At 36.4% G+C, this 11743-nt stretch overlaps 1 protein-coding gene across 6 annotated transcripts in view; it reads right to left on the minus strand.

Annotated features, from left to right (window-relative positions):
- The window catches only part of LOC111466022 (TOM1-like protein 5), a 12190-nt gene extending 3415 nt beyond the window's left edge, over positions 1–8775 (minus strand). Inside the window, exons 1-7 of one of the 6 annotated variants that reach the window (XM_023110569.1) lie at positions 8426–8775; positions 7942–8100; positions 7212–7312; positions 6837–6915; positions 1690–1788; positions 857–970; positions 80–231 (exon numbers count right to left, since the gene is read on the minus strand). In XM_023110569.1, coding sequence (XP_022966337.1) covers positions 80–231; positions 857–970; positions 1690–1788; positions 6837–6915; positions 7212–7312 — 545 coding nt within the window. In that variant the 5' untranslated portion in view covers positions 7942–8100; positions 8426–8775. Of the gene's footprint in view, positions 1–79; positions 232–856; positions 971–1689; positions 1789–6836; positions 6916–7211; positions 7317–7431; positions 7452–7941; positions 8136–8300; positions 8405–8425 lie in introns of those variants that run through there. The other 5 variants (XM_023110570.1, XM_023110572.1, XM_023110571.1 and 2 more) reach the window with 5 other exon arrangements.
- Positions 8776–11743: the final 2968 nt, after the last annotated feature.

The raw sequence follows: 11743 nt of genomic DNA on the forward strand, positions 1-11743 counted from the left end.
CCCCCCCCAAACAAAAAAGAAGGAAAGAAGCTGTTAACAAGACTGAAATGTGCAGCAGAATGAGCTGAACAAAATATACCTAGATTCTGGTAACGCCTGAGGTTCCACACTAGCAGCATCCTCCTGCTCAGATAATCTTTTTACTCCATTTTGTAGATTATTCGTATGCTGCTGGATAGCATTATCTGATGGAGTAGCAGGAGGCCTTTGAGGAAACTGGACTCCTGCACTCTGAAAAACAAATGAAGACTTTAATCGAAGTACCCAGATATTCTATAATTACTGTATTTATTCGCAGGACATAGGTCATATGTTCGGAGTTCCTAATCTTTTTCTTTCATGAAGTACCAAGGATTTTTCAATGGAACTCTTCAGGTGACCAGCTAAGCTATATTGTTTCTTTAATTATGAAGAATACTTTTCGTGTTTGCTTTATTAGTGTAATAAATAATAATGTGTGGGAATGAAATCTAATACTCAATGAACCTGGGTTTCCAATTTCCATTTCCCCTCTCCTCATTCATTTCACCAAATCCAAATAATGCAATCCCAATCTACGAAGTTGAAGATTATAAGCGACCAAAATATCTTTTACTCATAAACCTATAAGGACTATTATTATTCAACAAGCATCAAGCTATATCAATTATAAATTTTGCATGAAACTAACAACGTGCATCCATCCAATTAGAATCAAACATATTATTCTGATCTACTCATGATTTTCTTCCATTCCTTGGAACTATAAACAGTGCCCAACTACAAGGATTTCAGTCTCTTGACATGATTAGATTGCTTCAAAAGACATAACTTCTAATCAAAGAGGTATATAGCAAATAAGAGGGCAATTTCTTACCACCAAATCATAATATGCTTGATAATACTGAGGGAACTTTCCAGAAGCACCACCCAGAGCTGTCTGTGTCGCATCGAGGAGGAGAAATATTCTCTCTCGCACTGGTAAGTTAGACTGCAAAAATATAAAAATCAGGAAATTGCAAAAAAGAAATAAAAATACCATTAGAAGAAGCGCTACCACCCAAATGCCGGCTACATGGACTCTGACCACACTTAGACGCTTATATTAGAGTATTAAATTCGTTTTTCTTTTTGAAAAAACGTTGCTTGTGTTTGTTCCGTCCCCAGGGGTGCCCTTGGTTTGGGAAAATTGTTACCAAGGCGAACAATATGAAGTGACGGTCTATTTTTCTTTTCTTTTTTTTATCTTCTCTTTTCTTACCTCACCCTCCCATTGTCTCTTTTCCCTTCTTCTCTTTTCTCCCCTTCTTCCCTATGTATTTTAAAAATACAAAATAAAAACTAAATAAATAAACAAAGGGGACTTTTCAATTCAGACGTTGAATTGTTAAGAAATTTTTTTATTTGGATTTGGATTTGGATTTGGATTTCTTTTGCATCCTCTACTTACATAATTGGAAATTACATCACTTCTTTTATATTGCCTTGTAGATTATACAACAAAATCAATATCTAACGTGAATTGTTGTATTACAAAATATTCAAATACATTTAATAGATATACTTTTAATTGTTGTATTTATGTCCTACTTCTGTATAAAATGACATGCCGCTATATCTATAAGGACCATAACCATGTTTGTACCCATGCTTCTAAAGAAAAATTACTGGTCAAGTATTCAATGTGAATAAAATAGAATAAATTTACACCTTTTTCTTTACTATCTTCACAAGAACTGGGAGAACCCCTGACTCAATCACCTGCTTATGTATCGGTTCTCCAACATTGTTCATCAACATTTCAAGTAACTGCACAAAAGATTAAAATATTGATGGTGTGGTGTCCAGCATAGAGCAGCAAACTTATACTGAAATATGCTTTGTACTCAATTATGAATAATATAACGAAGAGACAACTAGGTATCAAACTTATAAGCAAATACCAAGAAGTGTAACAAAATATTTCTCCAATTAGTAAGAGATACAAAAAAAAATTATAAAATTCCTTTCGGGTAGCTGAAGATCCAACAAAAAACCCATTCTTATTCTTCGATTATTCTATCCAAAGGAAAAACACTCTTTTGTAAAGGGTGTTGAAGGACGAGGCTAACAACTATAGAGAATTCCATGTGACAAAGAGGGAATGGGTGGAGTTCCGACCAATCTCGTGAATCAGAGCTCGACTTCCACAAGAACACTCATTGAAGGCTATGGAAAAAGTCTTTCTATCTGTTGAATTATAATTTACACATATTCATTGTATATTTTATCTCCTTATTTGCAATGAGCTCTTAATTGGATTCCCTTGTATGAAATTTTTTCTTTCCAGGTTTGTTTTCCCTGTAATCACTATTTAGCCTAGCCTTGTACCTATTATTTTCAAGAAATAATTTTCTAACTTCATTTCCAACGCATCATGGCTACAAAGAAACGAAAGAGTACCATCATGGAAATTCTATCCACACAAGGCAGAAGTCTAGTAAACAAAGAAGAATTTGTCTAAGAATTTGTGTCCTTTTACACGTCCTTATACACAAAGGATAATGCCCTCTGCAAACCTATTGATCAACAGCAAGCTGCCTCCCTCGAGGTTGTTTTCACTGAAGAAGAGGTTGGGAAGGCGATTCAGCACCTGGGCTCCGACAAAACTCTAGGGCCGGATGGTTTTACCTCAGAATTTTTTCAAAAATGCTGGAACTTTATGAAAGCTAATATCATGAGAGTATCCCAAGATTTTTATCAACACGGAGTTATTAACGGCAGGTTGGCAACCTGAATGAAACATACATATGTTTGATCTCAAAAAAACTGGATGCGCGCACTGTTGCAAATTTTCGTCCCATAAGCCTCACGACCGATCTATATAAGATCATAGCAAGGGTATTATCAGAACGTCTTAAAAAGGTTCTCCCCTTCACAATAACTGGGCAACAAACAGCTTTTGTTGAGGGGCGACAAATTCTTGATGCATCCCTCATGGCCAACGAACTAATTGATGAATAGGAAAGAAAGAAACAAAAAGATGTAGTCATTAAACTTGACATGGAAAAGGACTTCGACAAGATTGATTGGACTTTCCTCGAAAACATTCTTATGGCAAAAGGCTTTGACTCAAAATGGCGAAGGTGGATTAAAGGATGCATCTCACCCACAAAGTTCTCCATCATCATCAATGGAAGACCGAGAGGGAAGATTTATGCCATACGGGGTCTGAGACAAGGAGATCCACTATCCCATTTTCTCTTCATCATGATAATGGATTGCCTCAGTCACCTACTGACAAAAGCAGAATACAAAGGGCAGATAAAAGGTTTTCAGATTGGTAATGAAGGCTTGAGCATCAACCACCTTCAGTTCTCAGATGACACGATCCATTTTTCTGATTTGGTTGATGCCTCTTCCATAAAAAACATGATTGAGACAGTAAAAATGTGATGTCCCACATTGGTTAGGGAGGAAAACAAATCATCATTTATAAGGGTGTGAAAACCTTCCCATAGCAGACCGTTTTAAAGCCTTGAGGGGAAGCCCGAAAGGTAAAGCCCAAAGAGAATAATATCTGCTAGTGATGGATCTAGGCCGTTACAAATGGTATCAGAGCCAGACATCGGACGATGTATCGGCCTTCTCGCTGTTCCCCGAAGGGGGGTAGACACAAGGCGGTGTGCCAGTAAGGACGCTGGGCCCCAAAGGGGGGTGGATTTGGGGGCAGTCCCACATCGGAGGAAGGAAAGAGTGCTAGCGAGAATGCTGGGCCCTGAAGGGGGGTGGATTGTGATGTCCCACATTATTTGGGGAGGAGAACAAATTACCATTTATAAGGGTGTGAAAACCTTCCCCTAGCAAACGCGTTTTAAAGCCTTAAGGGGAAGCCCGAAAGGTAAGGCAAAGCCCAAAGAGGATAATATCTTCTAGCGGTGAATCTGGGCCGTTACAAAAAACCTTCGAAGGGTTCTCTGGACAAAATATCAATCGCCAAAAAACAGAGATCATGGGCATCAATATTAGCACAGAGATCATTGAAGAATTTGCTAGCATATACCTTTGTAAAAAGGGATGGTCGAATATGTACTTAAGACTACCTCTAAAAGGAACCACAAATCTTTTTCCTTCTGGAAGATTATTATTAAGAAAATAGAAAGAAGGTTGTCAACATGGTCATCACGTTATACTTCAAAAGGCGGAAGACTCACCCTAATACAAGCCACATTATCCAACCACCCTACTTACTACATGTCTCTATTTGAAATGCCACAAAAAGTGGCTGCATATATAGAAAGACTATTCAGAAACTACTTGTGGAAAGATGGCGCACACCTTGTTTGTTAGAATAGTATAAACCTCCCAACAGAAAAGGGAGGCCTCGGTTTTCTCTCGATAAGGAAGAAGAACAAAGCTCTCCTCACCAAATAGATATGGAGATATAATCATGAAGAAAAGGCCTTATGGCGAAATCTTATAAAGGCTAAATATACTCTTACATCAAACAAAAATCACCCCTCCATCTTCTACAAAAGGGCCTTGGAAGTACATAAAGGAACATCAAAATTTCATCACCAACCGAACTCGCCATAAGGTGGGTAATGGGGGAAGCACGTCATTTTGGAGCGACCCATGGATTGAAAACACCACGCTCGCCTTAAAGCATCCACTTTTGTACGGGCTCTCTCATAGCAAAAAAGCCACGATTAAAAAGACGTGGAATGTTGTCAACAAATTTTGGAACTTGAAGCTTGGTAGGAATTTAAAGGATAATGAAGCAACGGAGTGGACCGAATTAAGCCTTGACCTTGCCCCTGTGGTATTGTCAAACAAAGAAGACTCACTAACTTGTCTCCCCAGCGCAGACGGGATCTTTTCTACAAAATCCTTGATGATGGACATGGGGGAAAAAGTAGAAGCAATAAATCTCACGCTTCCAAAGACAATATGGAAACCTAAAAAGGTGAAGTTCTTCCTTTGGGAAATAGCGCATAAAGCCATCAACACAAGTGAAAATCTTCAAAAAAGAATGTCTTACATCACTCTCTCTCTCCAAATTGGTGTCCATTATGCAAGAAAGAAAACGAATCACAAAGTCACTTGTTTATGCAATGCACATACGCTCATAATTTCTAGACAACGATTCTCAATGTATTTGGATGGCATCTCACATTTCCTAGGGAGGTAAAGGATTTTTTGGATATGGCCTCAATGTACCACCCTTTCAAGAACGCAAAAGCCCTATTATGGAAAAACATCATCATGGCTTTCTTTTGGAATCTGTGGAAAGAAAGAAATCAAAGAATATCTGCAGAAAAGACACAAACCTACCCAAAACTTTTCAACAATGTTGTTTACCAAGCTATATCTTGGTGTAAACTGTCTAATATTTTTACTTTCTATAGTTATACCTCCCTCTTGTAAATTTCAATCATCAATAAAATTGTCTCTTATAAAAAATAAAAATAAAATAAAAAAAAAGACTTCCACAACTGCAACATTTTCATGTGAGTCTAATCTAGTAATTACTATGATTTGTTTCTCTCGCATTGGTGGTCTTCTCAAGCCAAAGGTTGTAGCTATGGAATCTAAGATCCTAGTACGACTTATGATTGGGAGGCATGATGAGGCACTAAAAAAAAAGCTTCAGCAAATAAGTGGATACAAGAGCAACGGATGGAGAAGAAGTGTTGCCATCTTTGCCAAGTTTTGACATCTTCGCATGGCCGCCATTGAAAATGTTTACCGACCTCAATGGTGGAGGATTTTCAGTCAGACTTTGGGCTAGAGATTGTTGGATAGTTAGCATATTTACATAGAATGCATCACTAGAGAATGTGATCAAGATCCTATGCAGCAAGTTCACATAGAATGCAACAGTGTAACCGCAACAAAAAAGATGAGTGTCTCTGAGTCCGACCATAGTGTTAATCCTTCCATTGCCTCTGAATCTGACCATAGTGTTAATCCTTCCAAGTAAAACTAGTCAAGCAAAGAGAACGACCTTCTTTGGATTTTCACCTCCCATACCTAGGAATAAAGAGGTGACCTAGGCAATGTCACAAAAAAAAAATGAAAAGGGGAACTATAAAAAAACACCTTGAAGAACAAGAAGACCAACAACAAAACATCACTCCTTATTCAAATCGAAAAATTCCCTTGCAATGAGACTAACCCACCACATTAGTTGTTTTCCTATTAAAGAAAGGGCAAACAAAATCAAGAGAAGGCGAGGAAAAACTACCCATAGAAGGCAAGATAAATGCCACCAAATGCAACCCCATTGAGGATAAAAGATATAAACATCGGAAATGGGTCTACAGAAGACCATATCCCAGCTAGTGATCCTCCCAAAAAACTAGTGTTCTCACCATTCCCAACGTAGAATATTAAATTACAAATTTGCATCATCCCTCCCTTTTGCTGAAGGTCATCTCCAGCCAACTACATAGTCATCACACATTGATTGTCATCCATAAATCCTCAATCTGTGACCACTTGGATGGTGAAAGTCTTGAGGGCTTTCCCACATGACTTAGAATGCACTCTTCAATCTGTGACCACTTGGATGGTGAAAGAAGACACAAACATCCGTAAATCCTCTAATCTCTCTCTTCCTCTAAATTTCAATACCCTAAAAGACTTCCATTATTGATATTAAGGGTAAATATTTCCAATCCTGCCACTTCACCATCCATATGCTCTCTTTCTCTCTCTCTCTCTCTTACTCGTGATGCACGATAAAAGGCCTAGAAGTGATTTGCAAACCTTATCCTAATTGAGTGAACGTGGCTCATAAAACATGAAAGGAGGCACATATTTTATATTAAATGACAAATAGAATCAACATAACTAATATTGAAATGTTTTCTTACCAAAACCGCATAAAGTTGGGTGTTCGTGTTTTTACTTCCTATACGTTTTTTGATTGCTTTTATGACATCTTTAGCTTGCCTGCACATTAGAACAAAGAAAGCAATACTGATGAAATGACATGATCATAAAATGTATTTCTAAACAGTGACAAAATTGTCAGCATAAATCTTACTACTAAGAGTAATAAGACCATCTCCATCTTCAAATTGTCATCCGTCTATCTAATAAAAGCAGTCTGGCTTGGAAGTAAACAGATGCATACTATAAAATCTAATCTACACATGCATGCTTTTTAGACAAACTCCAAATAAGTCTCTTTCTTATGAAACCAAACAAAGTGGGAAACTATACATCGAGAATATTACATGGCACACCTTTGATCACGAGCAACTAATTCACAGATTTCAATATTCTTCATCCAATCTGTTTCAGCCAGTTTCTCACTTGTTGCAGAGTTGACTAGCTCAGAAGCCATCTTTATATAATCCATAATTTTGGTTTGAAAAAGAAAAACAAAATAAAACGTAAGATTAGAAGAGGCAGATTCCAAAGTGAAAGGACATCTATAATATCTAAGACTCGGAAAATATTTACTATAGAATGATATGGTAATCAAGTGATAATTTTTAACAGGAATCCTCCGAGCTAAAAGAAGTATTAGAAACATATCAAATTCCATTAACAACAGAAACTTGCAAGAGAAGAAACCATATCTAAAGTCTTTAGATTCTTACTCCAAACGTAGGCAATATTCCTACTCAAGGAATAAGGTAACCGGTAAGGGAGAGAACAGAATTAACCCAGACCGGATTATCACATATGACAAAGCAAAAACTCAAAGGAAGTACAAAATTCGACCAATGAAAGCATAAATGGAGAAATTCCTTGTAATTTTTCAAAGGAAGAACCAACTAACAGATTCATTGTTAGGTTAAGCAATGCACCATTCATTAATAAAAAAACAGAAACTTCACATTCTGATGCTTCCATGAACAACTATTATTGAGCATGATACATAAAGAAATAAAAAATCTCAGTTACAAGAAATTAATAAATAAACAAACAAAGTAAGGAGTGGTAGAATAACTAACAGAGATCAACAACCTCTTCAATATTTTTATGATCAATATAGGAGCAACAAAGCGGCAGTTAAATCAAAACCCACAATGCTCTATAATCTCTGGAACTTCTTAGGCATACTGCACCAACAGAAGCACATGTAGAAATCAAGAAGGCCTTCCAATGAGGGAACCATAAGCCGCTCTGAAATGGGAAGAACATAGTCCAAGCTTAAGAACCTTACCATACAATTGAGTAAGAAGTTAGTAAAAAAAGTTGAAAATCAAAGACGAGAGACAGAGCCCGAACAAAATGACAATAATAATAGGATTCAGCTGATGTTTAGAACAGAGAAGTAGAAAGCGCATAAAATGAAATTAAAAGGAACGCAACAGAAGTGGTACCCAATTCGAAATCGAGCTAGTACAAACCCATACGAATCAAAGAAGAGATTTAACTAAATCAAAACGAAAGGAGTTCAACACAGATCTCGATACCCAGACAAGCAAGAAGAGGGGGTTAAGCTTACCAAATTACAGAAAAGAACAGAAATGGAAAACCCTAAAAGAGCATCAGCATTTGAGGAAGAAAGAAGAATTGGGGATGGGCCAAAAAGGGCAAAAGAAGCCTTGAATCCACTCTGGTTAGCGTAATGATGAATGATTAAGAGTAATGAAAGGATAATGAACAAAGAAACAAATAATGGGTAGCCTTGTTGATTGAAGTTGAACAGAAGAAATGAGAAGAATCTCTTTCTCTGTCTAGAAATCAGCGTGTCTGTCTCTCTGTCCTTAGGTGAGAGAATGGGCGTTTCAGCAAAAGAAAAGGCTTATACAGGAAAGCAACTGCACCGCCAACACCATGGATCTACGCTGTCCAAAACGCTTTTTTTCTTTTTTTTCTTTTTTTCTTTTTTTGATTACTCTCTCTATAAACTCTAAAGTATCTGTCTGAGCAAAGCTAATCTCACACGCCATTCATTTACTACACTCACCAGCTCCCTTTCTCCTTTTGGCACGTGGCAGATGCGAAGCCTCAAAAAACCGACTTAACCAACTTTAAATAATATCTTCCCATTTACCTTTGTTTATTATGCATTTGTATGGAATTAATAAATTTTTTTTTAATAAACTTGTAAAACCTAAGTTCCATACAGAGAGACACCAATGTTTTCAAAGAAATATAATTCGTGGAATAATAGTTTGAATTTATATTGATTTTTCGTGTAAGACTAGGATGATTTGTAATGCATGATCCTCTAGTTGTTTGTGTCAGATGAGTATTTAACTCGATTATTAGATCGAGCCAAGTCATATAGTTCATCATTCTTGAGCATTGGTAGCATTGTTGTTCAACTTCCACACACCCAATGCGATCCAAGTACCATCCATTTTCCTTTCTTGGGCATTGGTAGCATTGTTGTTCAACTTCCACACACCCAATGCGATGTAAGTACCATCCATTTTCCTCTTACATAGACACGCTCTTTTTATCCTTATGTCGTTGCCAGTATGTCACCTGTATTAGTTCTGGGATTATTTTTCTTGATTTCAGTTGTTTGGTCAGATCGAGATTATCTGGGACAAACTTGATAAAGAAAAACTTTATGGCATAAGAGCTTGTCTCTTTACTAGGATTACAGTTGCGCTATACCTTGTTTATGTCGTAAAAACGAGAAGAGGTTTTAAAATGTTTTTGTTAGGGAGAGGTTTCCACACCCTTATAAAAAATGCTTCGTTTTCCTCTCCAATCAATGTGAGATCTCACAATAATGGTATCAAAGCTAGACACCAAACAGTGTGCCAGTGAGGACGTTGGGCCCCCAAGAAGATGGAATTTGAGATCCCACATTGGTTGGAGAGGAGAAAAACATTTCTTGGAAGGGTGTGGAAACCTCTCCCTAACAGACGTGTTTTAAAACTGTGAGGTTAACGGCAATACGTAATGGGCCAAAGCAGAGAATGTCTGTCAGTGTTGAGCTTGCACTCTTAGAAATGTATTAATGATGGACTTGAGCTATTACATAATATTTAAAATGATCGAGCCATTGGAATTTGTTGAACCCACATAGGCGACATAGCAAATGGATTAGCTGGCATGACTGCATCAAAAAAAAAAAATTCGAACTCCTTTGTTCCAATTGATGTGGTTAGTCAAAAGCGCAATTTGTGGCTCCTCCATGGATTTATTTTACGATGGTTATGACGTGAATTATGTTATGTAATGTTGTGGCTTATGTTATGTATTGTCAAGACTACGTGAGGATGTATTGCAACTTACGTTATACTATGATATTCATACACCATGTTAGAATGTTTGTTTTTGAGATTGTGAAAGGTTGATATGTCAAAAATGTATTCATGAAATGTTTATGAATGAACAAATGTACGATATGCATGGTATATGATTTGAAGTTACATGGACCTCATGCATTTTTGTGTGTCATATGCATCGAGATATTTCTTCAATATGATTAGTACGAACGTTACCTTCATGATATTTATGTTCGTTATGATGTTATGATATGGTATTATGTATACTTTGTCTAGGTTGTCCATGTGCGCGTATGTGAGTCATGTATAGAAAAGTACTGCACATCCAATTTTAGTCGGGATTGGAAAACAAAGTTGAAGATGATGAAAATATTTTTATGGAACGATATATCCCTCCACGATTGCTCGTGTGGGGTCACTTGTGGTTATTTTTTAGAAATTCAAATCACGTGTTATTCACATTTTTCAACTAAAAGTAAAGCTCACGGTAGAGTTTTTTACTTCGAGGTGACCAAAGATAGATAGTTACATGCATGTTATTTTTTTTTAGTAACCCTTAGGTTGGATCAAAGTAAATTTTATTTAGTTAATTTTATTAAAATTTGTGTTCATTTATTTTCTACCCATTTCATCGCTATAACATAATGGGATGTGACAAACAAAATTTGATGACCAAATCTTGCTATATATATATACTTTTAAAATGAGTTTGAAAAATTTCCCATTTTTTAATTTTATATTAAAAATATTATAAACTAATTCCAAGTAATTAATTGGAATTTAAATTTAAAATATTATAAACTAAATTCAAAATTTAAAAGACAAAAAGATGTATCAACAAATAAAAATAAATTTAAATCGGAAGAATTTAAAACTTTTTGGAGTACAAGTGAAATTTAATACGAAAGAAACAAGTACACCCGACTATATTAGAGATGTTCATTTGACCTGTAAAAATTCATCTCGAATGGTAAAGATAATTATCATTTAGAAGTTTTCTTATTAGTTAACAAATCAACTATATCCACCCGTAGATATTTCTAATTAAAATCAATTACGTTGGATGCCCCCCAATCCAGATAAAACCCCTTAGTGGGAAATGACCCCTAAAACCTCCGTTACACTCAAACCCATTACACTTAGAACAAGCACATAAGGAACAGTTACATTAAGAACAGTTACTACTAGGAACAGTTGCACCAGAAACAGCAAGAGAAACACCTCATATACGCACCACCGAAAGCCCATCCGGGCACGAGGAAACAAAAACCGGAAAGATTAGGTATAGGAAGCCCACCTCACAAAGAAAGAAGGGGCAACCCCTAATCAGAAGTATTCCATGTGGCATCCTTCCCGCAGTTTTCCAGTTTGATTCAGTAAAGAATGCCTTCCTCTAGCGTTGGATTATCCCTTATTTGGTGCAACACTTCGGACAAACGCACTAACGAGAATTATACACAAAAGACACCTTTTGTAAAATAAGATACTATGTTCATTCTTGGGCCGGATCTCCCATAAGAGAACTATATATATATATATATATATATATATATATATATATTTTTTTTTTTTTT

Source organism: Cucurbita maxima, unplaced genomic scaffold, assembly GCF_002738345.1.
Source record: "Cucurbita maxima cultivar Rimu unplaced genomic scaffold, Cmax_1.0 Cma_Scf00030, whole genome shotgun sequence".
NCBI lineage: Eukaryota > Viridiplantae > Streptophyta > Magnoliopsida > Cucurbitales > Cucurbitaceae > Cucurbita > Cucurbita maxima.